Source organism: Rhipicephalus microplus, chromosome 6 (genome assembly GCF_043290135.1).
Source record: "Rhipicephalus microplus isolate Deutch F79 chromosome 6, USDA_Rmic, whole genome shotgun sequence".
Taxonomy (NCBI): domain Eukaryota; kingdom Metazoa; phylum Arthropoda; class Arachnida; order Ixodida; family Ixodidae; genus Rhipicephalus; species Rhipicephalus microplus.
This window is the reverse complement of record NC_134705.1, coordinates 83,282,492-83,308,971: the sequence shown is the minus strand read 5'-3', so window position 1 is coordinate 83,308,971 and position 26,480 is coordinate 83,282,492. Positions and strand designations below refer to the sequence as shown.

General features: G+C 56.5%; 1 protein-coding gene, 2 non-coding genes and 1 pseudogene across 3 annotated transcripts; all 4 read left to right on the top strand.

Annotated features, from left to right (window-relative positions):
- The first annotated feature begins 6,190 nt into the window (after positions 1-6,190).
- On the top strand, positions 6,191-6,364 carry LOC142766514 (U2 spliceosomal RNA; annotated as a pseudogene).
- A 3,577-nt stretch (positions 6,365-9,941) lies between these two features.
- LOC142765921 (uncharacterized) lies at positions 9,942-11,153 on the top strand. The gene has a single exon (XM_075867724.1). The coding sequence runs from the start codon at positions 9,942-9,944 to the stop codon at positions 11,151-11,153; it is 1,212 nt and encodes a 403-aa protein (XP_075723839.1).
- A 178-nt stretch (positions 11,154-11,331) lies between these two features.
- LOC142766521 (U2 spliceosomal RNA) lies at positions 11,332-11,517 on the top strand. Its single transcript, XR_012884565.1, has one exon. It is a non-coding gene; the product is annotated as a U2 spliceosomal RNA (small nuclear RNA).
- A 13,652-nt stretch (positions 11,518-25,169) lies between these two features.
- LOC142766387 (U2 spliceosomal RNA) lies at positions 25,170-25,360 on the top strand. Its single transcript, XR_012884513.1, has one exon. It is a non-coding gene; the product is annotated as a U2 spliceosomal RNA (small nuclear RNA).
- Positions 25,361-26,480: the final 1,120 nt, after the last annotated feature.

Genomic DNA, 26,480 nt, shown 5'->3' with positions numbered 1-26,480 from the left:
CGTGGCTTTGACCTCTGGGAAAAAGAAGGTTTCAGATTTAACATGTTTGTAAGCGAAACAAGAAACTTCAAGCGGACTACGGATAAAAGCAATGCCGTCAAGCCAGCGCCGCCGCTGTGGGTGCACATTGCTGGTTGTGCATGGGTGGACCTCGGAATTGCTTTGCTACTGTTTGCCTGGCTTTTGGCCAGGACTAAGTACGAGGTGTGAAAGAATGGATTTTAATTAAGTGCTAATGAATTGCATCGCTTCTCGGCCGTTTGGCTAGTCCAATTGACGAGTTAGCTGCTTCCTCGCGCGAGTCACAAGTCGGACCTGGGCTCACGTCAGCTGACGTCGACCCCTGGGCCTGCCAGCAAAGAAGTCACCGAGCCTCCCGGAGCGCTGCCGTTCCAGCCTGCAGCCCCGGCCTGCGGTCCCGGTCCCTCCTGCTCGGCGACCCCCGCCCTATGCCTGGCGATGCACGGATCTGGACCCCGCCTACTGCGCCGGACCGGCCAGTCCCGTTGCCTACCGCCTCGCTACCAGACCCCGGACCCCGTGCCTGCTGAGCCCGTCTACTAGCACGCAGCACGCCTGCGTTCCCACCAGTCACGCCCCTCTTCTCTTCGGAGGTGCGCCCACCAGTGCCCATCATGGCTGCTCAAACAAACCTCCCGGTGAGGGAGAATTGTTTTTCTTTAATGTGCCTGATGGCGATTTGTGTATCGATGATTTAATTGACGCTGTAGAGCGTACTGCGGGGGACGATAGTGTGCATGTCCTCCAGCATATGTGAGGCGCGAGATTTCTTGTGTGCACGCGCACCGCGGCTCAAGCCACCAAATTAATGGTGGAAGAAGGTTTTGTTATTCATAACGAGAAGTAGCAGTGGAGGCAGTGGGGCCTCCGATTACGTTTGTCAACGTGTTTCGTTACCCCGCCTACCTCCCCGAGGACCCCCTGGTTAACTTGCTGGGCCAGTATGGGAAGGTGACGAGCGTGGCTTTCGCGACGGTCGCAAACCGGCAAAACAAACTCAATGGCGTGCGTGTTGTACGCATCGAAATGGTAAAACCAGTGCCAAACTTTGCGACCGTCGCGGGGCACCGCGTAATGTTTGAGTACAGGGGCATGCGGCGTGTTTGCGCGAGATGTAGCGAGACGAGACACATGGCCTCTGCGTGCCAGAACCCATACTGCAAGCGCTGTGGCACCTTTGGCCACGAGACGGAGGGCTGCGAAGCCGAATGCCAGAGATGCGGCGGCCACCACGGGACCAGGGAGTGCTTCAGGAGGCGCTCATACGCGTCAGCCGCTCGGGGGCTCTCCTCGGTCTCGGACCTCGCGTCAAACACGACTCGGCCCAATGGCCCGTCTTCCCCTCGGCCCGGAGAACTGAAGTCGCGCCTCCAAGTAATGGCACCTAAGCCTGCAGTCCATACGACCGCAAGGAAGACCCTCCCCAGCGACCAAGACACAGACACCGACTCGCCCACTGGGGGTAGCAGCACTGCGACTTCATCCGCCAATGAGGGAGAGCGAACTGAAAGGACTGAAGATGCGTCCACCTTCTCTTCAGGAACTGAGTCGAGTGACTTAGCCACGCATCTGGCGCGTTCGTCCCCCCCTGACGGCGCGGGACCACAGCCAATCTGTGACGCCCGAACGGACAGCGGCCGAGCCTTCCATTGAGACAGGAGAGGTTCCCTTCTCATCCCGGCCAACACCCGCCAATGTGCTCGCCCCTGTAACCACCCGAGACTTGGAGGACGGTACCAATGACCTCGCCTGCGAAGAAGCGCCCATTGTGAGCCGGTGCTACTACTTCCTCCCTGACGAACGTGACAAGAGCCACACCAACGCACCTTCCTCCGCCCCGACAGTGTTACGCCCTGCCCGGGAGAGAGATACGATGGCAAGCCAGCCCACAGGCCGCGAGCAACGCGCTCGCTCACGTTCACGCAGACGGCATGGCGATGACAATAAGAAGGCCGGGCGAGAGCGAACTGCCAGCAAGGAGCAAAGGCAGCGCCGACCGAGGGCTGAGGGGCGGAGCAGCGACATTGACGCCCCGCCCCAAGCTAAAGCAAAGAAACTCGAAGCAAGCAGCGGGGGCAAAGGGGCAAGGGCCCCGTAAGCCGCCGGTTTCAAGTTCTGAGTACGCGCTGCGCCGCGCCGCACCCTCGCCAGCGGTCTGGCCCTCCCCCACCTCCCCTCGCGGCGCGCCTCTCCTCCTCCTCTTGGCTCTCGTCGATAATGCCCCCCCTCTCCAGAGCAGCTGCTGGCGCTCCCTCCCTCGCCCGTTCCGTTGCTGTTGGATTCGCGCCCTGCCGCGATAACCGATGCCCCCCCTCCGCATAGCCACAAGGAACGTGCGCGGCTTTCGGGACCGCGTCAAGCAGAGCATGGTGATTACGTACGCGAAATCCCAGGGAATCGACCTGCTGTTTATCCAAGAAGCGAACTTTCGGACCCCGCTTGACGTCACCCGATTCCGCCGCACTTGCCAGGTGGAGGGGTTGCTTTCCTTAACGAATGCAAAGGCGTGTGGCGTCGGCGTCGTTTTCGTTTCGGACCGTTGCCGGGAAAAGGCGCATTGCACCTTCGGAGCTGACGGACGCATCCTCCTTCTTGACATTTTTATCGATGGACGGAAGCTCCGCGTTGTCAACCTCTACGCGCCCGTGACGCGCAATGATACAAACCGCTTCTTCCGGGAATTGCACGAATACCTGCTCGAACCCCTTCCCCACGTAGTCCTCGGTGACTTCAACTGCGTCATCGACTCTACGAGGGATATCAGGGGCCCGGGGCGCGGCGGTTCAGCTTACCGTGCTAGGGAGTTATTAAAGATCCTCCGCCACCTCAAGCTGTCGGACGCCTGGGTTCACCTTCACGGGGACGCCTTCATGCCGACGAGGACCTCGAGAGTCACGGGTAGCTGGCTGGACCGTATCTACCTTCCCGACGCATTGCTCCCTTCGCTTGCCTCGTGCGAGGTGATTGCTGTACCGGCCGGCCTCGAGGGATTGTCGGACCACGCCCCGGTGGTCATAACACTGAGGGCGCAGCCGGGACCTCGACGGCGGGACACCGCCTGGCGCCTCGACTCGGCGATCCTTGAGGACAAGGAAAGCGTAATTAGCTTGAAGGCCCGCCTGGAGGAGACAATTCTAGCTTCCCCCTGCCAGTCCCCGAAGGCATGGGATGACCTGAAGTCGACGTGGAGGGACCTCCTGCAGCAGGAAGGCAGGGCAAGGAAAAAAACGCAACACAGCGCGATTGAACGAAATCCTACGAAGAATGCGTAACGTTAAAAGTGCCGACGCCCTAACTGCTTGCACCCGAGACTATCTTCACTCGCTTCAGGTCCAGTATGAAAGAACCCTCAGAACGAACGTACGGGAAGCTCGCACAGTAAGGGCCACCTCGGGAGACCTACAGGAGGTTGACCTGCATGAGATTAACGGGAACGGGTCCTTGCGCATCACGGAAGCGCTCCGCCCCAATGGCACAACTACGTCAGACCCAGCTGAAGTAGAGGCCGCGTTTCTCGACCACTTCAGGCGTACGTTCAGCGAACCTGACCTGGCGGAATCGCATCGAGACCCGGCCCTTGTTAGAGACCTATGCCGGAACCTGCATCGTTTGGAAGCTGACGAGTGTGTGACCCTGTGCGCCCCGGCCTCGCTCGATGAAGTCCGCCGGGCAATCGCATCGATGCCCCCAAACGCAGCGCCGGGCGCAGACGGTCGGACAGCGGGGTTTTACATGACGTGTTTTTAGGTCCTGGGCGACCCTCTTCTCAACATCGTCAACGCGGTAATTGGGAAGCGAGCCAAGCCAGCCTCCTTTGGTGTGGGGCGTATCGTCCTGATCCTGAAAGACGGTGCGCCCTCAAACGACCCGTCATCATGGCGCCCGATCACTCTACTAAACGTAGATTACAAGATCGTGGCGTCCATCTTGAACACCAGACTTAAGATTTTTCTGCCGGATATGATCGCCCCGCACCAGTCCTGCACCGTCCCAGGGCGCTCAATGAACGCTAACTTCACCCTGACGAGAGATGTATTCGAGTTCGCCTCCAACAAATACATCGCGGGGGCCTTCCTGTCCCTCGATCAGGCGAAGGCGTTTGACAGGGTGAGACACTCGTACATGCTGGAAGTGCTACGCGAGTTTGGTCTCCCGCCGGACTTCGTCACGGTCATAGCGCAACTGTACCTGCAGTGCTGCGTAGTCGTTAACGGCACCACGACGACCCCCTTCGCATACACCAGAGGAATTAGGCAAGGGTGCCCCCTAGGCCCAACCTTATTTGTTTGCTCTATCGAGCCATTAATCACATCAGTCGCCTGTGACGGCCTCATCAAGGGCCTGCCTTTAACAGGCCAGGAAGAGCTGAAAAGCCTTGCCTTTGCAGACGACATCTCCCTGTTCCTGAGAGATACGCGCAGCCTCGCACAATTCCGCCAGGTATTTAGCGCCTACGCCGCTGCATCTGGAGCGGCGCTAAACGAAGCGAAGAGCAAGGCCTTACTCTTCGGCCCCTTTCCTCCCGAGGTCATCGCACTGATTGAGTTAGTATCGACAGTGAAGGTGCTGGGGGTCTTTTTCACCTGTGAGGGCGTGGCGGCATCCACGTGGTCGAGAGTGCTGAGCAGGGCACAGATCCTCATAGAGCGAGCCAAACTCACCGAGCTCACCTTGCGGGACAAAGCTGTTGTGGTCAAGACGAGCGTTTGTGCCCTCGCCTCCCACGTTTGCCGAGTCGCCATCATGCCTTCCAGAATCGCCAGCCAGCTTAGCAAGCTCATTTCGGCATACTTGTGGGATGGCAAGCCCCCACTCATCAGGCGTCACCTCCTGCAACTTCCAGCAAGCGATGGCGGACTCGCCCTACCGCATGTTCAGACGACTGGCAAAATCCTCGCTCTAAAGACCGCCCGAACTCTGGCGAAGGCGAGCGCTTACGTCGGCAGGAACCTGCTCCTCTATTGGGCAAGTGTGCGTAATAGCTGGCTTGATGCAGGCAGTCACCGCGGTCCGTTCGCCGAGTCGCCCTCCCCCTTTTACAGGGCGGCGGCGGTGATTATGCGCATGCTCACCCGAGAAGCCCCTGGCTGCGAGATAGAGTCAGACCCGCCAGCCAGACTGGTCGAGACACTCACAGCCAACCAGCTCCACGATGACGACAGGTGCCGCGCGAAACGAGCGAAGAGGGAAATTGCCGTGCTTGGCCGCTATGCCCCCCGTGGAGTGCAAGATTTCATTTGGAAACGGGCATGGGAAGTCCTCCCCACACGGCACAGGCTACACCGCCTCGGCATCGTCCCCGACGCCCGTTGCCCGAACTGCCAGCATCAAGAGACCCTCAAACACGCTCTGTTCGACTGCGTGGCCGCGCGACCCGTGTGGCGCATAACCGCGCGCTCCTTCGGCATTCGCCCCCCTCCTCATCACAGGCGCAATAAAGGCCGCTTCGCGAAACTCGTCTTCGCCATCACCCTTTTCGTGATCTGGCAACGGCGATCACTGGCCGAAGCGAAGAAGAGGCCTGTGAGGGCGGCGTATCCTGCCATGAGTAAAATCAGAAGGCTGCTGTGGGCACACCTTTCCGAGGAACTTGAAGCCAGCGGCGAGGAAACGTTCCTCCGCCGCTGGCACACCAGATTTTTTTTCTTGAGGGATGGCAAGCTGGTCGCCCCCATATTCCCTTATTAACTGGCCCCCCTCCCCGCCTTTCTCTATCCTTTGTGCCACAACTTGCGCCCCCCCCTCCCGCTCTATTCCGGCCTCTACTTTATACCTACATGAGGCCTCGTCTCCCTTTCCCGTTTCAGTGCTAACGGTGCCAAACTTACGTGGCGTGGACACGCGTCTGAGCGGTGCGTAGCATTTAGCGCAGGGTGCGCCGATTTTTCGCCTTTATATAGTTATGCACACTTCATGTATCTTTGTACATATGTAAATAGATGCTTTTATATATATGTGTGTGTTTCGAAAGAAAAACAAAACTTTGTTAAATGGAAAAAGAGTGTATTTCTTCGCGTATTTTGGCGCCCTTGCAAGATGCAACTTACTGTAATTCGTTTATAAAACCAAGTCCTAATATGTTTTCCTGTACCAGCCATGTAACCGGCCGAACTGTCGGCTGTGTATTATGTTCACACTGCAGCACAATGTTCTATGAGGCGAAAGACAAATAAATTCTCTTTGTGTAGTATCTGTTCTTATCAGCTTAATATCTGATACGGATCCTATTTGGATCCAAGATATTAAACTTATTTTTGCAATGCGGCGGAGTGCTTGAAGCTTGCTTCACCTCCGCCACGGGTTGGCCCGGTATTGCACTACCTCCGGGATCGGCCCACTCACCCCTGCGGGGGTGAGTTCGACAATAAATTCAATGACAGAAAGAGCGTTCGAATTTACCAAGGATATCGGGGTAAACGGCGTGGTTGCGGCGAGTGTCCTAGACGGTGGCGTCACGCCGCCCCAGCTGATGCGGTATTCGCGTGCGGGGAAAGCGCTAGCTGTGTTTACACTTACGATTGCTGTGGGAAGATAAATGTTTCTGTGGAAATTTCATAATTGGAGGGGCCCCCCCCCTTTTTTTTTGGTTATGTTCACACGTACATACTCAAGTTTTTATTTTTTTTAAACATCCCTACACATATTAATAAAACTATTGAGTAATTTATTATTACTGTTTCGGAGGAAAGCTAGAAGTGTGTATACGATGTGTATGTACATATGTGTGTAGATCGCTTCTCGGCCTTTTGGCTAAGACCAAAGTGTAGTCGTGTGGCTTGACCGCCCTGCACTTTTGATCTTCGTGGAAGCTACCGGAACCCGCCCGGTTACAGCGGCGTCTTTTCTCCCTTCCCTCACCCAGCCCTATCCACGGCTACCACTGCTCTTGGGTGTCTGCTGCCTGCTGTTGCCTGGATCGCTGCCTGCCTGCCTGCCTGCCTGCCTGGTGCTCTGCTGCCGTCACCGCCCGGTCCTGCTCGCCTGGTCTCGCCGCTCGCTTCGCCGCCTGCTGCCTGCGTCCGCTCTCCTTCTCGCCGCCTGCCCGGCAGCGCTCGCTCGCTCGTCGCTGGCCTAGCCGCCCGCTCCGCAGCTTGGTCCCGCCGCCTGCCTGCTCGCCGCCTGCCCGCTCGCCGCCTGCCCAGCGGCGCTTGCTCGCCGCTACCGCCCGGGGCCGCCTGCTTGCCCTCTGCTCCCGCCTGCTGCTCCGGCGCCCCGCCAGCCATGTGGTCGCTCGGCTGGCCTCCCTGCCGCTGCTCCCGGAGACTCTCACTGACCAGCGGTGGTCGCCGCGTCCCATGAGGCCATCCATACCTGCTGGCCATCCCGCCTAGCGGGGCCGCTGGAACATGGCCTCCGGGGGCAACTCTGCTCCCGACGATAGTGAGGACGATGGCGACCCTCCCGTCCAGGAGCGCCAGTCTGAGCGGGAGGGTGCCACCCTCACGCTCTTCTTTCCACTCCCGGCGACGTTTCTATGCTGCGAGGAGGGCTGCGCGACCGCCTACAACTCCGAAGTGTGGACGTCGCGCCGCCAGTCGCCGCAGCGGCACCTCGAGGGGGAGCATGGCGTGCTGATAACCCGGACGATCTACCACTGTACAATTTGCGGCGCTACGCTGGGGAAACGGCCGACAACGCATGGCTGCCTGGTGAACCTTCCAGCTGCTGCCCCTCCCCCCCTCACCGGCACCAGTGCCCGACCTGCTCGAGCTCCTTCACGTCCTAGAAGGGGCTCTACAATCATGAGCAACGGCACCGAAGGGAGGAGGCACTCCTGGCCCGGCAGAATGCTACCGCCGGTCCACCACCAGCAGCCGCTGTAGCCGGTCCTTCAGGAGAGTCCCGCCGTGCAGGGGACACCAGGACGGCACCTCATCAGCCTCCACCTGGACCGGCTACACCCCCACATCCCCCCCTTTTGTCGGCGGTTTCACCCACGCAGGCTGAAGGCGAGCTGACGGCGGACCAATGCCCCCCTGCCCCAAGCACCGTGACCGGGCCTCCCTCCCAGGAGGTCACACCTGCTCCTATGGACGGAGATGGGGCCCTGGGGGAGCTTGCACTCGGAGCGACGCCCGTTGGCTCGACGAGTCAGCTTTTCCGTGACTCTCCAGACGACGACGGCACGGAGAGCGCGCTTGTACACCAGGCGGACAATGCGGGCAACGACCAGCCGGGTGGTGACTCCAACCAGGCAGTACCCGCAGGCGATGACGTCAGCTCCTCGGAGGAATACGTCAGCCAAGCTGCAGACGACACCGAGGAGCCAGCTGGCCAGCAGATGGGGCGCATCGTCGAGTTCTCGGCGCCTACTCAGCAGGCGACGACACTCGCAAACAACAACCCTGGCGAAACGGGGCGAGAACCCGCCGATCCGCCAGCGCCCCATGGCGACGTCACCGGCAGCCAGTACGCAACACAGGATGAGGCAGCTGACACCCTGGGGCCCGAGAGTGCCTGGTTCCTGGCGGAGGTGACGGCAGAGCTACGTGACCTTGGCCGGAGCCCTGTGTCGGAGGAGCAATGGGCGCGGTTCGAGCCGATCCTGGACCGCGCCGAGGCAGCCATCGTTGACCATCTTCGGCTGCCCTGTCGGGGCTCACGCCAAACACCACCTCGGCGTGAGATAAACCCCGACAATGCTTCTCTCATACAGGGACCTTACAGGAGAAACCGGCGCCGGGCCGTCCGCCTTATTGCGGAAGGCCCGTCCGAGCTCTGCCCCATCAACCCAGGCACCCTTCAAGGCCACTTCACTGAACTCTGGGCCCCGGTAGCCGTGGACACTACGCTCCTCAGGTCACGAGCCCCCACAACAGAGGAGATGGACACGTGCCCCTTCCTGCCAGACGAAGTCGCAGCCAAGCTCCGAAGGTGCGAAAGCACAGCTCCTGGGGAGGAACGTCTGACCTACCACCACTGGAGGCAGGTGGATCCTGACGGGCGGTTCCTGGCGGCGGTGTTCAACATCTGTCTCTTACACCGCCGCACACCCAAGAGCTGGAAATCATCGAGGACGATCCTGATCTACAAGAAGGGCGACCGCGAGGATCCTACAAACTGGCGACCCATTGCCCTTTGTCGGACAATCGCTAAACTGTATGCCGGGTGTCTCACTACCCGGCTGCAGCGGTGGTTGGGCGACCATGCGGTCTGTCCAGGTGTCAAAAGGGCTTGCTGCCGTACGATGGGGTGTTTGAACTCAACTTCGTGCTGCAGGGACGCCTGGATGACGCCAGGACAAAAGGTGGGGAGCTGTGCGTAGGTTTCCTCGACTACGCCAATGCCTTTGGCTCGGTCGCCCATCAGGCCCTCGTTGAGGCTGCCCGCGGCGCCGGCGCAGAGGAGACCTTCGCGGAGATCGTGGAGGAGCTCGACCGCGCCAATACCACCTGCGTCGTGGCAGCAGCTGGCACCACGGAGCCTATCCCCATCAGAGCTGGCCTGAGGCAGCGATGTCCACTGAGCGGCCTGCTATTCAACTTGGTGTTGGATCCAGTCATCAGGGCAGTGCAGGGAGGCGATAAGCAGCACAACATTCTTGCTTACGCCGATGATCTGACTCTGCTCGCTGTGGACCCCACCACCTTGCAGCGCCGTCTCAATGTCGTGACAACCCTCTCGGACCGGCTGGGACTGCGACTCAAGCCCGCCAAGTGCCGCACCCTCCACCTATCCGGGCGCTATCCGGTGGGCACACGGCCCAGCACTTTCACCATTGGAGGCGTCCCGGTTCCGGCACTGGCGGACTACGAGGGGCACCGTTTCCTGGGGCGACCTGTGGGCTTTCGGGTGCTCCCGGACCAAACAACCGTCGACGAGGCCATCTACCTGGGCAGGAAGCTTCTCTCCTCAATGCTCACCCCGTGGCAGAGGCTGGATGCGATTGAAATTTTTTATATCCAGCCCTGAACTTCGCCATGCGGGTGGGCCTCACCAGCAAGGGAGAGTGGCAGCGTCTGGATGACGAGCTCTGCCCCCTCATCAAGAAGACCCTGTACGTTCCGGCCAGGGCATCTAACGACTACGTGTACGGGAGCGCACGGGTCGGCACTGCAGGGATCCCTTTGGCGGCGGAGCTGAGTGACATCTGCCGGGTGGACGGGGCCTTCAAGCTCCTGACGTCGACGGACTCGGAGGTTCGGGAGCGGGCAAGGGAGGCGCTGCACCAGGTGGTCTCCAGGCGGCTCCGACGCGATGCTGACGACGAGGACATCGAGGCCTACCTCTCGGGCGACACGGAAGGCGACTTCAGACAGACCCCAACTCAACTTCAGTCTGTCTGGACGGAGGCCCGCAAAGCCTCCCGTCGCCTAACTGTCGCCTGGGAGCTACAAGACCAGGGCGCCCGCATCACGTGCGGGGAGGCCACGGTGTCCGCGCGGAACCGGAACAAGCTGGCGAAAACTCTCCGGGCCATCCTCAGCCAGAACCGGGACCGTTCCCTCGAGGCGAAGCCAAACCAGGGCAAGGCGATGGCGTGTGTAGCGGCGGACCCCGCTAACTCCCACTTCATGCGGACCGGCGGCTACACCACGTTCAAGGAGTGGCGCTTCATTCATCGAGTCCGGCGTAATCTCCTCCCCCTCAACGGCACACGTACCTGGGTACCTGCAGCAGATAAACGGTGCCGACGCTGCGGGTACAGGGAGGAGACGCTGCCACACGTACTCTGCCATTGTATGCGGCAGAGCCGGGCAATGACGGGGCGCCACAACGCCATCGTCGCACGTATCAAGAAGGCTGCCCTGGGAAGGTTCACCGTCATCTGGGAGAACCAACAGGTCGGACTTCCCGGCCTGCGACCTGACCTGGTCCTGGCACGAGGCGAGGAAGCCTTGATCCTGGACGTCTGCTGCCCTTTCGACAACAGACTGCAGGCGTTCCAGGAAGCCCGGAGGCTTAAGGAGGAGAAGTACGCCCCCTTACAGCGACATCTCCTCCGACGGTTCCAGCGCGTCTCCATCGAAGCCATCGTCGTCGGCTGCCTGGGGTCGTGGGACCCGGCGAACGATCGTGTCACGCGCAGACTGTGTTCTAAGAACTATCTGCGAACAATGAAACGCTTGTGCGTCAGTGACACGATCGCGGCTTCCAATGACATTTACCGCCGCCACATCGGTGTACAGTGACATTGTATAGAGCCAAAGTTTTTAGAGTTGCGATTTTTCCATGTTTTTAGACTTATACACCTTTACAGTTTTACCGTTTTTAACTTATGTGTACTAACCGTTTTTAACCCTTTCGTTACCGGACTTTAACTTTTACACTTATACCAAGTTTTCTATTGAGTTTTTTCTAACCATTATGATGTTATTGTGTATGTAATATTGAATAAAAAAGTCTGTTCTTATCAGCTTATTATCTGATACGGATCCTATTTGGATCCAAGATATTAAACTTATTTTCGCAATGCGGCGGAGTGCTTGAAGCTTGCTTCACCTCCGCCACGGGTTGGCCCTGTATTGCACTACCTCCGGGATCGGCCCACTCACCCCTGCGGGGGTGAGTTCGACAATAAATTCAATGACAGAAAGAGTGTTAGAATTTACCAAGGATATCGGGGTAAACGGCGTGGGTGCGGCGAGTGTCCGAGACGGTGGCGTCACGCCGCCCCGGCTGACGCGGTATTCGCGTGCGGGGAGTGCGCTAGCTGTGTTTACACTTACGATTGCTGTGGGAAAATAAATGTTTCTGTGGAAATTTCATAATTGGAGGGCCCCCCCTTTTTTTGGTTATGTTCACACGTACAAACTCAAGTTTTTATTTTTTTTAAACATCCCTACACATAATAATAAAACTATTGAGTAATTTATTATTACTGTTTCAGAGGAAAGCTAGAAGTGTGTATACGATGTGTATGTACATATGTGTGTAGAAGTGTGTATGTATGTGCCAAGCTAATTCCGCTTTTCCAATTCACCCTATTTCGGAACGAAAAATAAAACAGCCTCTAGAAAATGGTTGTTGGTGTTTCTGTTTACAGTTGCAGTGACAAACGAAGGCATTTTTATTTCACATCTTCACGCGACGTCTTAACCTGAAGACGCGTGCTCTCGCCGCGTCTATGCATCTACACTATTCCCCATCACAAATTAAAATCGCAAAGAACGCCACAGGACCCCCCCTGCACACACCTGCTGTACGGTGGAGCGGCAAAGCCCCGATGTGCTTTTTCTATGTCCTCTGACCTGGGTCCCAGCTTCTGCCAGCGGTGGCTGTAATTAGTTGCCACGCGGTCAGCTACCTCGCTGGCACCCTCAGCCATCACCTTGATGACGATATGATGATATGTGGGGTATGACGTCCCAAAACCACCATATGATTATGAGAGACGCCGTAATGGAGGGCCCGGAAATTTCGACCACCTGACATTCTTTAACGAGCACCCTAATCTGACCACAGGGAAATGCAGCCGTCGCGTCCGGGTTTCGATCCCACAACCTGCGGGTCAGCAGCCGAGTACCTTACAGCCACTAGACCATCACGACGGACATCGCCTTGTTGATCACACACTACATTTCTGAACACCATCTCATACCAGCTCATCCACCGTTGGCTCTCGTTAATTACAACAAACATCCTCGCACGCTCACCTGAATGGAATTGCCAGTTGCTGGAAGTTCCAACTTGGACATTGCGCACTAGACGTACGGACGCACCACGCACGTACCTGAAGCGCCGTGGAACCCAGGACGCGTGAGATCACGCCCCGGGTGAGCTTTGCTGTGCTTTGCCTCTGTACCCACTCATCACTCCTCACAGCTTCACTAAGCCGAGTATGTAGAAGTCGAAGAAGCAGAACAACAAACCGGCCAATCCCCCACAGTGGGTGTGAGCCACAAGTGAAGGCCAACAAAAACAAGCAACACCAGCGAGCGCAGTGACGAAGCTATCGTAATGGGGCGAAATAATCCACGAATATGGCTGCACGTTGACGCACGGTCGCATTTGTGCAACCACCCGTCTCCCGAAGACCGTCTGTCGCGAGTCTTCTCGCACGTTACTCATTGGAATTCGACGAAAAGCGCAGGCGAGTACTTCTCCACTGATTTCCGCGACCACTTGACGACCGCCTTCTGACGACCGCCTCATGTCCGTCTGGCACGATCGACGGAGCGCCGCACCAGCGCCTCGTACACGCCATCATAGCACTCCTACCCCTCGGAATCAGCAAAACTTGGACAAGCGTTTTCGACCACGACAGGCAGAGCCTGCCGGCCCATTGAACGCTTGAACGACATCGCAGCGGCATGTCGCACACTCACGTTCCGTCACCCTCTGCCACATGACCCTTCATTCAACGGCTTTACAACGCACGCGGTAGACGTTTCGCACGCATTCCCGGGTCTGCCTTTTACGGCAGGACCTTCGTCGACCTCGGTGCGGTGTTCCGCCACGTCGGAACTTGCAAGGCGTACGTTGAGCGCGTTGAAGCAGCCAAAGGCAACACGTTTTTGCCGATGATTGTGGGCGTCGTTGCAGAGGCGTTGCTTGGGCAGCCAGCGTAGAAGCCATGTTGGATGGGTGACGTAGTCACATTTTGCACAGTCATTTTTTTCCCTTCCATGCTTTGGTGCTCGAGTTGGACATGTACACTATGCATCAGTTTTTAAAACAAGTGCTGTAGCATCCCTCGCGACATGCCTGATAATGTTCGCCGGCAAGCATTCGGTGTGACGTCATGGTTACATTTGAGAGTACGCATGCAAGCAAGCACGCGTGGCTTTGACCTCTGGGAAAAAGAAGGTTTCAGTTTTGACATGTTTGTAAGCGAAACAAGAAACTTCAAGCGGACTAGGGATAAAAGCAATGCCGTGAAGCCAGCGCCGCCGCTGTCGGTGCACAATGCTGGTTGTGCATGGGTGGACGTCGGAATTGCTTTGCTACTGTTTGCCTGGCTTTTGGCCAGGACTAAGTACGAGGTGTGAAAGAATGGATTTTAATTAAGTGCTAATGAATTGCATCGCTTCTCGGCCTTTTGGCTAGGATCAAGTAATTCGGGTGGCCGTTGTTTCAAGCCTCCCTGCGAGACCTGGGGTCACGTCACGTTGGCGTCGGCCCCCGGTTCCTGTGAAGTCCGTCCCAGCGGTCGTTCCTGTGGCTGCGCCGCTCCGCGCGCACGCCTGCTGCCTCGGGGTTCCGGCTCCTGCCTGGTGCCCGCTCGCCCCATGCCTGGTGGTGCAAGGTCCCCGGCCCACGCCTGCCGTCCCGGAGCCCTCCTGCGGTACACCGGGCTCCACCTAGTCCTGCGCGGACCTCGCCTCGACTGAGCCGCGTTCTACCAGTGTGCAGCTCGCGTGCACGTAACCAGTCACCCTCAAGCCTCGCCCGACCCGGCGACTTGCGGAATCCACCTACGAGTATGGCCACGCCATTTGAACTCCCGGTGAGGGAAAATTGTTTTATGTTCTGAGCGCCCGACGGCGACGTTTCTGTGGGCGATTTAATAGATGCTATAGAGGAAACAGCCGGTGACGATAGCGTTTTGTTGTTGCAGAACATGGGGGGAGCAAAATTTCTGGTTTGCACCCGCAACGCTGGTCAGGCGACGAAGCTGATGGTCGCAGAGGGTTTTAGAGTTAGCGGAGGGAACGTGCCGGTAGAGGCCGTTGGGCCGCCGGTAACGTATGTAAACGTCTACCGCTACCCCGGCTTTCTGTCGGACGAGACCCTCAGTAATGCCTTGCTCAGTTTGGTAAGGTGAAGGGCATTTCGTTTGCCACCTTAGCCACTCGCCAGACCAAGCTGAACTGGGTGCGTCTCGTTAAAATTGAGATGCATCGCCCTGTCCCCAACTTTATAACGATTGCGAGGCACAAAGTAATGTGCGAATACAGAGGCATTCGTCGGGTATGCGCGCGCTGCGGCGAGGTCGGGCACATGGCGACCGCGTGCACGGCCGCGTTTTGCAAGCGTTGTGGCGTCTTCGGCCACGACACAGAGGGCTGTACAGCCAAGTGCACGCGTTGCGGGGGCCGTCACGAGACGCGCGATTGTTTCTGCAGGCGCTCCTACGCGGCCGCAGCCCGCGGTTCATCGGTGCTGACAGTCACCAACGGAGCACCTAGCCAGTCATCCGGCGCCCCTTCGCCGAGGTCGAGTGAGTCCTCTTCGCGCCTTCAGGTTCTTGCGCCTAAGACCGCGTCCCGCACGACTGCGAAGGGCCCCCTCTCTTGGCGTCGTGACGGGGAATCATACTCGAGCTCCGGTAGCAGTGCGGAGTCATCATGCGTCAAGGAAGAGACGCGCGGAGCGTCTGCCTCCGTTGCTTCGGCGTCGGCGTCTTCTGGCGCAGATACAGCCGATACCGAGACGGGCCCGACGCGATCGGCGTCCCCTACGACACCCGCAAGCCCATCGGGTGCCGAGGACTGGCCGCCTTTGGCTACCTTGGATGACGCGTCCGCGGCGCCTCCTGAGCAAGAGGAGACAGACCACTCAGCCTCCAACGCGCCGACCAACTTGCTGGCCCCTGTTACAGCACATGATTTAGGAGGGCTTCCGCAAGCCCCAGCCCGGGAGGACAGGCCCATCGTCAGCCGCGGGCACTATGCCCTGCCTGAGGTCGACGACCATGCGTCGTCGGACCCTTCCCCGGAGCGGGCTGTGCCCCACAAGGGCCGGCGACCGGACCCGCCCGTGGTTCACCCGGCGCCTGGCCGCGAGCGGCAATCTGGTTCGCGTTCGCGTCGTCGCCGCGGGGACGGGGCTGGTCGCGATTCGGGCGCGCGGGCCTCAAGTCGCGACGCGGGCCGTGGGCCGAGGTCTCGCTCGCGTCGTCGTCAAGGAGACGAGCCGCAGCATCACTCCCGTGAGGGTTCCCCCACTCGCGAGGCGAGGCAGCGGCGGACCGGGCTGGAAGTGAGCAGCAGCGACAGCGACGCCCCGCCGAAGGCGAAGACCCCGAGGTTGGGAAAGACCACCGCGTCCAAGGGGGACCCCCCCCCCCCCGCGGATGGCGGTGAAACAACCGAGTAGGCGGTGGCGTTGCGGCGCAGTGTGGTGCCGGGGAGGGGGGGATTTACTCGGTTGTGTTGGACACGTCCGAGTCCGTTTTTTTGTGCGTTGCCGCGCCTTTGTGCCTGAAGTGTACGAACGCTGGTCGCGTCCCGTGCTCCAAGCGCGGTTTCTCATGTCGCGTCTCATATTTGCTAAAAAAGCTACCTGAAAAACGAAGCGGCGCGCCTGCTCCGATGGCCTCGCGGCATTCTGCTCTCCCGCTTTCTTTCACCCTCTGCTGTCTCGCTCACCTGGCTGGGCCCCTTCCACTCTTTAGTGCAGCATTCTTCTCGCCCCCCTTCGCCCGCGCTCCACTGATGCCCAACTCTCCTAGTTATCGCGCCTTTCATCGTTCCTTCTCCCCCCAAGAGAGGCACCGCGCTCCGACTGACGGAACATGACTGCGCTGCGGTTCGCCACGCTAAATATTCGCGGCTTTCGCGATAGGGGCAAACAAGCAGCCGTATTGTCGTTTGCCCGTTCCAAAGGCATTGATCTCCTCTTTCTCCAGGAGACAAACTTTTGCTCCCCGCTCGACGTAATTATCTTTAAGCGCAACTGCCAAGCTGAAGGTTTTTTTTCTCTAACATGTGCGAGGGCTTGTGGCGTCGGGGTCGTATTTGTGACGGGCAGGTTCCGACAGAAGTCCCATTGTGTCTTCGGTGCAAACGGGCGTATACTTGTGCTCGACGTCTTCGTTGACGGGTCGAAGGTGCGCTTCGTTAACGTTTACGCACCGGTGACGAGGTCGGACACCAACAATTATTTTAAGGAGCTGCATGGTGTCACAGAACGAGCACTAAAAATGGGCGCGCCGCCAAATTGTCGCGACGAAACGCCGGAGTGGCGCCGCGAGGTCAAAAGAAAAAGAAAACAAACATCTAAAGGCACCCCGGGGCGCGCGCTCTCCCCTCGGAAGCGTGGCTTCGCCGACGAACCTCCTCACCCCATATCGGCGGCCGAGATAGCCCGCGAAAGTTCTAGATTGAAAGGGGCGTGGTCATACCGAGTTGAGTCATCGGCCGCGGAAGGCATTCCAACCGTCTCGCCCTCTTCCCAGCCTTCGCTGCGTATCGCGCCGACGAAATGACGAGAACCGTCTGGAATGTCGCGCGCTAGGTATTTAACCGAGCAGCCGAGATGAGAGATCAGGAGAAGACGGAAGTTAACGCCAGAGTGCGAAACGATTCCGCCGTGTAGTCGGCGAAAGTTTGTCCGTAGGGACGAAGCAGGAGATGAAGAGGATTTCCACCTGAGGGGTGAAGGCTCGCGCTACAGGCAAGACCGTGTGTTTACCACTATCGAGCGAAGACGCGTGGCAACAGCTGCGTGTGGGAAGCCGACGTGTTTCCGGCGAAGAAGTTTGAAGCTTGGAGGGTGGCCAACTGAAGGCGCGAGGTTTCCTGGAAGAGAAATTTCGAGGGCGCGGAACGACAACAACGCTGGACTTTGAGTGAGTGATTCTCGGAAGAGTATCATCCAGACTTTTGTTCCAAGAACTTTGGACTGGATAGGTTTCTATCTCTTTAGTCTTTACGTGTCTTGGTTGTTCAATGCATGCGACTGCATTGTAGAGCGTATCGTTCGTTGTCTATGTCCGTTGTTTTGAGTGTGGCTGATTGTACTGTGTAGTACGTTGTTTGATTGGTGGCGTATTGTATGTAACTATTGTGGAGTGTGCATACGTGTGTATTGTTTTTGATCTGTCGTTAATGAGAATATAATTTTGTTTGTTTCACAACTCTCGGCTCTGACTTGTTCTTTGGACCACAGCCGGCGTCCGCTGGCGCGCCAAAAAGGACCACTTCTAAATTGTCCACGCTTTCGTGGTGCGGTTCGGGGGGCCGATACTTCAACCCTTGGTATTAGCCAGGCGATCGCCTCCCTAATAAACGGGACATGTCTGACAATTAATCTGGCATCCGCGACAGGACCTTTTGGTACACATTGTGTCCAAAGTAGTGAGAAAGAGCCTCGAGTGTTGATAGTGCTATCGGAACAATTTTGTGTGTTGTGCAGTGTTCTTGTTAACGAGTGCAGTGGAGTGTTCCGATAGACTGATTAGGCAGATACTTTTTACACGCGGCAAGACTTTATTTGCGAGACACCATGGATCTCGAAAAGTTAGTAGCTCTTGGTGAGAAGATGGGTCTTTCTGGCGCCGAACTACGGAAGTGGGTCACCCAGAAGGAAAAAGAAGAAAAAGAGAGAGCCAAGGAAGAAAAAGCAGCTGAGTTGGAGAGAGAGAGGTTAGCAGCTGAGAGTGCTAAGGAAGAAAAGGCAGCTGAGTTGGAGCGAGAGAGGTTGGCAGCTGAGAGAGCGAAAGAAGAGAGCAGCAGTTGAAGTTGGAGCTGGAGAGAGAAAAGCTGGCCGCTGAGAGGGCGAGAGAAGAAAGAAAGGCAAAGGAGCGACAGCTGAAAGAAGAAAGAGAGCAGCAGTTGAAGTTGGAGCTGGAGAGAGAAAAGCTGGCCGCTGAGAGGGCGAGAGAAGAAAGAGAAGCAAAGGAGCGACAGCTGAAAGAAGAAAGAGAAGCGGAGATGGCTGAAAGGGAACGGCAGCGGCAGCACAGATGGAACTCGAGCGGCTCCGGTTGCAACAGCGAAGTGAAACTCCCGTCCAAGCTAGAGTTTAAAGCAGCGAACGGGAAGATCATGGTTTCCGCTTGAACCCAAGCAAGCTTCTTGTAGCGTTTGATGAAAGGAAGGACGACCTTGACGCGTACCTTCACCGGTTTGAGGCGATTGCGAGGAGCCAGAATTGGCCGGAACATCAATGGGCAACTGCTTTGAGTACTTGCTTGAATGGTGAAGCGCTCAGTGTGTACGGTAGGCTGACGCCGACCGATGCAGCCAACTATGCCAAGGTGAAAGCTGCTTTGCTGAAGCGATTTAGATTTACTGTAGAAGGTTTCCGGCACAGATTTCGGACAGGTAAGCCAGCTGATGGTGAGACGGCTACGCAGTATGCCGCCCGACTTTGTCATTATTTCGACAGATGGATTGAACTTTCGGGACAGCGCAGGAGTACGATGAACTTAGAGAGCTCCTAATTAGAGAACAATTTCTTACTAGTTGCAACCCAAGCCTGTCGCTGTATTTGAAAGAGGGGAAGGCTGAGTCACTTGAAGGAATGCTTGAATTGGCTGATCAATTCTTGGAAGCGCAAGGTGGAACTAATTTGGCCAAAGTCAAGAAGGATTGTCCCGATGATTCGAAGAAATCGGCTCCCGAAGAAAAAAAGCGTGCACCGGAGAGCACTCCGCGTTGTTTTCTGTTAACCGAGTGGGTCATCGCGCGAAAAACGGTCGAACAATCTTTACGAGCCCTACGGTAGTAAAATGTTTCAAGTGTGGTCAGACTGGGCACAAAGCAGACGCATGTCGAAACGGAGCGAGTCAAACTCACCAGGTATCCTGTGTGCTAGCAGCACCGAAATCCAATGATAATGCTGTCACCGACGGATTTGTAGAGTTGAAGAATAGGGAGAAAATTCCTATTGTGGGTGCTGTAATGTCAAAACAGCCAACCGGTGTTACGAAAGGGATGCCGACGCTGCCAGGAAAAGTTGCGGACAAAAAGATTACGGTGTTAAGAGATACCGACAGCTCCACTGTTATCGTGTTGAGAAACTTGGTACGGGAAAGTGAGTTGACCGGCAAAACGAAACCGGTTTGCTTAATTGACCGTACAGTTCGGATGCTTCCCGAAGCAGAGATTGAGGTTGAAACCCCATACTTCAGCGGGAAGGTTACGGCTCTATGTATGACGACCCCCCTTTACGACCTTGTCATCGGAAACATCGACGGGGCGCGAGGACCGAATGATCCGGAATGTTTGGGAGAAGACCTTAAGATAGAGCCCTCGCCAACCCAACGACCGCGAGATACAGTGGAGGAGCAACCCTTGACGGATCCCACTCGAGCCCAAGGTGAAGCCGCGGTGCAAGGGACTATGAATGATAAGATGATCGTGTTGAACGAGTTCACGGGCCGGGCAACTGGACTTACGTCGGCACGACCTCAACCGACCGACAGTACAAAGGAGACGGAGTTGGCCAGCCAGGCCAAATGTGGGGACGTGAACAAGCGGGTGGCAGGATCGGTTGAGTGTTATCACCCGTTAACAGTGTCCGAAGTGACAACGATGGCTGAGACGCTGCCTCAGATACCGTCGTTGGAAAAGGCTCGCCGAAAAAGAACAAAAAAAACATGAAGAGATCGAGCGAGCACCACAAGAAAGGACGCAAGCGCACCTCGAAATACACAGGATAGGTGCTGAGGTCGAATCAGAATGTGTTTGGCAGTGCTGAGTGCCATATGTTGTGTTAATGTTGTGTTATCCTGTGTCACAAGTGTCGAGGTGTCTGTGCTGTGATGTGATGTATAGTGTTGTATAATTGTGGTAATGAGTGAACTTTGTACGTTTGTATTGTTTGGAATGTGTGATGAAGCGTTGTAGTCATGTACCTGTGGCTATATTTCATGTGTTGTGGAAGTGAATTACAATGTACAATTGTATTGAGTGAACTATTGCGAATGTGACGTGTCAGGAGCGACGTACTATGTTACAGTCTTTGAGTGTGTGGGGACTGTTCGTGCTCGTTTGTGTGGTTCTGAATATTATGAGATAATATTCTTAAAGTGGGGGGCAGTGTCACAGAACGAGCGCTTAAAATGGGCGCGCCGCCAAATTGTCGCGACGAAACGCCGGAGTGGCGCCGCGAGGTCAAAAGAAAAAGAAAACAAACATCTAAACGCTCCCCGGGGGCGCGCGCTCTCCCCTCGGAAGCGTGGCTTCGCCGACGAACCTCCTCACCCCACATCGGTGGCCGAGATAGCCTGCGAAAGTTCTAGAACGAAAGGGGCGTGGTCATACCGAGTTGAGTCATCGGCCGTGGAGGGCATTCCAACCGCCTCGCCCTCTTCCCAGCCTTCGCTGCGTATGGCGCCGACGAAATGACGAGAACCGTCTGGAATGTCGCGCGCAAGGTATTTAACCGAGCAGCCGAGATGAGAGATCAGGAGAAGACGGAAGTTAACGCCAGAGTGCGAAGGGATTCCGCCGTGTAGTCGGCGAAAGTTTGTCCGTAGGGACAAAGCAGGAGATGAAGAGGATTTCCACCTGAGGGGTGAAAGCTCGCGCTACAAGCAAGAGCGTGTGTTTACCGCTATCGAGCGAAGACGCGTGGCAACAGCTGCGTGTGGGAAGCCGACGTGTTTCCGGCGAAGAAGTTTGAAGCTTGGAGAGTGGCCAACTGAAGGCGCGAGGTTTCCTGGAAGAGAAACTTCGAGGGCGCGGAACGACAACAACGCTGGACTTTGAGTGAGTGATTCTCGGAAGAGTATCATCCAGACTTTTGTTCCAAGAACTTTGGACTGGATAGGTTTCTATCTCTTTAGTCTTTAAGTGTCTTGGTTGTTCAATGCATGCGACTGCATTGTAGAGCGTATCGTTCGTTGTCTATGTCCGTTGTTTTGAGTGTGGCTGATTGTACTGTGTAGTACGTTGTTTGCTTGGTGACGTATTGTATGTAACTATTGTGGAGTGTGCATACGTGTGTATTGTTTTTGATCTGTCGTTAATGAGAATATAATTTTGTTTGCTTCACAACTCTCGGCTCTGACTTGTTCTTTGGACCACACCCGGCGTCCGCTGGCGCGCCAAAAAGGACCACTTCTAAATTGTCCACGCTTTCGTGGTGCGGTTCGGGGGGCCGATACTTCGACCCTTGGAATTAGCCCGGCGATCGCCTCCCTAATTAACGGGACCGGTGTGACACATGGCTACCTGGTGGAGTCCATTCCCCACGTGGTTCTCGGGGACTTCAATTGCGTCGTGGACTCTACAAGAGACGTCCGGGGCCCGGGTCAAGGCGGCTCAGCTTACCACGCCAAAGAGCTGGTCAAGATCCTCCGGCACCTGCGGCTCACGGACGCCTGGGTACACGTACATGGAAACGAGTTCGCCCCCACCCGAACCTCGCGGACAACGGCCAGCAGGCTGGACCGAGCCTACGTCCCCGAGCGCCTCGTCGGTTCTATTGCGGCGTGCGAAGTCCTCATCCTCCACGACGGGCTGGCGGACAGAACCGACCACCTCCCGCTGGTCACAACGGTGAGGGGGACGCCCGGCCCTCATCCAAGAAACGAAGCTTGGCGCCTCGACCCGGCGCTCATAAAAGACCGCAAGAGCGCCCCCAGAATATCCGCGTTCCTGGAGGAGACGATTGAGGCCTCCCCCTGTACCAGCCCCGCAGAATGGGACGACTTGAAGGCGAGATGGAGAGCGTTTCTGCAAGAAGAAGGCAGCGTGAGGAAGAAGCGCATCACAAAAGAGATGAATGAGCTACTCCGCCGGATGCGGATTGTACAGAGTGCAGACCACCTCACGACTTGTACACGCTACTATCTCCACTCGCTTCAAGTTCAGCACGATCGCCTCTTCCAGGAAATCGCGCGCAACGCACGTGAATCCCGAGTCGCTGCGGGGGACGTGCCAGACCTGGACATGAATGAGGTGCGAGGTACCGGTCACCTTCGAATCTCGGAGGTGCAAAGGCCCGACGGCAGCCTGATCACTGACCCCACCGAGATCGAAGCGGAGTTCCATAACTACTTCGAGGCCTTTTTTCATGCGCCGGACCCTTGTGGCCCACTCCCGGAAGCGGCTCTCATGACGAGTCTGTGTTCGCGCCTGCCCCGACTCGCCGAAGATGAGGGCACAGTTCTGTGCGGCGCAGCAACGGAAGAGGAACTTCGCGCTGCCATCCGAGCCATGCCGCCTAACTCGGCTCCAGGCACTGATGGCCTGACAGCCGGCTTTTACGCGACCTTCTTTGAAGATTTGCGAGCCTCGCTACTGGCCATGATCAACCTGGTCCTCCAGAAGCACGTGAAACCGGATTCATTCAGCGAAGGGCGCATCACCCTCATTCTCAAAGACGGCGCATCCCCGCGCGAACTGTCGTCATGGCGCCCGATCTCTCTACTCAATGTAGACTATAAGATCGTGGCGTCCATATTGAACACCAGGCTGAGGACCTTCTTGCCGGACTTGATAGCTCCCCACCAAGTCTGCGCCGTGCCTGGCCGGTCAATGTTTGCCAACCTCACCGCCACAAGAGATGTTTTTGAATACGCGACCCAGAAAAGAGTCACCGGTGCCTTCCTGTCTCTCGACCAAGCCAAGGCGTTTGACAGGGTGAGGCACACGTACCTCTTTGAAGTGCTCTGTTAGTTCGGGCTCCCGCAGGAGTTTGTCGCTGCCATCGAGCTTCTGTACACCAACCTGCGTAGTTGCGTCGCGGTGAACGGCACGACCACTGCTTTGTTCCGGTACACGAGAGGCATTAGGCAAGGGTGCCCCTTAGGCCCAACCCTGTTTGTCCTCTCGATAGAGCCTCTGCTCACATATCTGGCTGGCGACGAACGCATTCGAGGCCTGCCAATGACCGGTGCCGAAGAGATTAGAGTCCTGGCGTTTGCCGACGACATATCCCTGTTCCTCAAGGATGCACGAAGTCTCGACCGCTTCCGCAGCGTATTTGAACTATACGCTAAGGTGTCAGGAGCCCAACTGAACGAGAGAAAGAGCCGAGCACTGCTCTTCGGTCCGTTCCCTTCTGAAGCAATAGCGACATAGAACCGGTCTGCACGGTTAAGGTCCTCGGCGTCTACTTTAACCGAGAAGGCGTCGACGTTTCCGCATGGACAAGGGTCATCGACAGGGCTGCACAGCTCACCGAGCGCGCTGCACTGCTCAACTTGCCCTGCGTGAAAAGGCCGTCGCAATCAAGACTAGTGTTCTTGCCTTGGCCTCCTACGTGAACAGGGTGACAGCGATGCCGGCGCGGGTGGCCACACGACTCGGCACGTTAGCCAACGACCTACTATGGGGCAGGACACCACCCCCTGTCAAACGAACCCTCCTCCAGTTGGAAGTTAAAGAGGGGGGCTGGGCCTCCCACACGCACTCACCTTGAGCAAACTGCTCGCCTTGAAAACGGCTCGCAAGATGGCGCAAGCAGAAAACTATGTCGGGAGAGGCTTGCTGCACTATTGGAGCGGCCCGTCGAACAGTTGGCTCGATGCCGGTCGACACACTGGCCCGCACGCTGAATCGCCCTCGCCCTTTTACAGGGTAGCAGCGGCGACGGCACGCATGCTGCGCAAGGAAGCGGCGAATTGTGATCCCGACGCGGAGCAGCCGGCCCGCATAGTGGAGGCACTCACGGCGAGCCAGCTCACCGACGAGGACAAGCAACGAGCAGAGCAAGCTAAGCGCGACCTCTTCCTGCTTCATAGCCTGCTACCCTGCGATATCCAGGATTTTCTCTGGAAGAGGGCGTGGGAGGTCCTCCCTACTAGGTGCCGCCTGAAGAAACTAGGCATTGTACGCGACGACGGCTGCCCAAATTGCAGGGAACCGGAAACGCGGAAGCACGCCTTGCTGGAGTGTTCAGCTGTGCGGCGAGTCTGGCGCATGGTAACGCACACCTTTGGGATACGCCCCCCACCAGGTCACAGACGCAACAAGGGCGCGTTTGCGCGGATTGTGACCGCCTGTACCCTTTTTGTTGTGTGGCAGCGCCGGTCCCTCGCGGAAGTGCGACGACGGCCAGTTCGGGCAGCACCACCGGCCGTTACGCGTATCAGAAGGCTGGTGTGGGAGCTCCTCTCACGGGAACTTGAGGCCAGTGGACAGGAGATGTTCCTCCGCCGCTGGCACACGAAATTTTTGTTCATGAGAGAGGGCAAGTTCGCTGCCCCAATTTTGCACTATTAACCCCTCTCGGTTCCCGAGGAGTGCCCAACTCAGGAGCAATCGCATGTTTAGTCCCAAACGAAGGTGACCCCGCCCCTCCCCGCTCCCAAGATACACCTCTGTAGCACCGAATTACATATAGACACTTGTTTGACACTGTAGTGTTGCCGCTGGCCCCGCCCGTCGACACCAAGGCGTCGCTGGTTATTGTACATATGTATATGGCATCCCGTTCACAACTGTGTGTGTGTTTTTTTCCTGATTAGTTTAACTCCATCTTTGTAACAAGCTCCTTTGTATTTGCTTGTGTAAGCGTACACTTGAATATATTCAATGTTCTCCCGCTTGTTTATTTTGTAAAACGCATGTCAATGTACCTGTCGTTTCAGTTTGAAGTTCAATAAACTTCTCTTTGTGTAGTATCTGTTTTTATCAGCTTAATATCTCATACGCATCCTATTTGGATCCAAGATATTAAACTTATTTTTGCAATACGGCGGAGTGCTTGAAGCTTGCTTCACCTCCGCCACGGGTTGGCCCGGTATTGCACTACCTCCGGGATCGGCCCACTCACCCCTGCGGGGGTGAGTTTGACAATTAATTCAATGACAGAAAGAGTGTTCGAATTTACCAAGGATATCGGGGTAAACGGTGTGGGTGCGGCGAGTGTCCGAGACGGTGGCGTCACGCCGCCCCGGCTGACGCGGTATTCGCGTGCGGGGAGTGCGCTAGCTGTGTTTACACTGACGATTGCTGTAGGAAAATAAATGTTTCTGTGGAAATTTCATAATTGGAGGCCCCCCACCTTTTTTTGGTTATGTTCACACGTACATACTCAAGTTTTTATTTTTTTAAACATCCCTACACACATTAATAAAACTATTGAGTAATTTATTATTACTGTTTCGGAGGAAAGCTAGAAGTGTGTATACGATGTGTATGTACATATGTGTGTAGAAGTGTGTATGTATGTGCCAAGCTAATTCCGCTTTTCCAATTCACCCGTTTCGGAACGAAAAATAAAACAGCCTCTAGAAAATGGTTGTTGGTGTTTCTGTTTACAGTTGCAGTGACAAACGAAGGCATTTTTATTTCACATCTTCACGCGACGTCTTAACCTGAAGACGCGTGCTCTCGCCGCGTCTATGCATCTACACTATTCCCCATCACAAATTAAAATCGCAAAGAACGCCACAGGACCCACCCCGCACACACCAGCTGTACGGTGGAGCGGCAAAGCCCCGATGTGCTTTTTCTATGTCCACTGACCTGGGTCCCAGCTTCTGCCAGCGGTGGCTGTAATTCGTTGCCACGCGGTCAGCTACCTCGCTGGCGCCCTCAGCCATCACCTTGATGACGATATGATGATAAGTGGGGTATGACGTCCCAAAACCACCATATGATTATGAGAGACGCCGTAATGGAGGGCTCCGGAAATTTCGACCACCTGAAGTTCTTTAACGTCCACCCTAATCTGGCCACAGAGAAATGCAGCCGCCGCAGCCGGGTTTCGATCCCACAACCTGCGGTTCAGCAGCCGAGTACCTTACAGCCACTAGACCACCACGACGGACATCGCCTTGTTGATCACACACTACATTTCTGAACACCATCTCATACCAGCTCATCCACCGTTGGCTGTCGTTAATTACAACAAACATCCTCGCACGCTCACCTCAATGGAATTGCCAGTTG

Bases quoted from the DNA above. Each gene is read 5' to 3' on its own strand.
- LOC142765921 (XM_075867724.1), top strand. From the start codon at position 9,942: ATGCGGGTGGGCCTCACCAGCAAGGGAGAGTGGCAGCGTCTGGATGAC.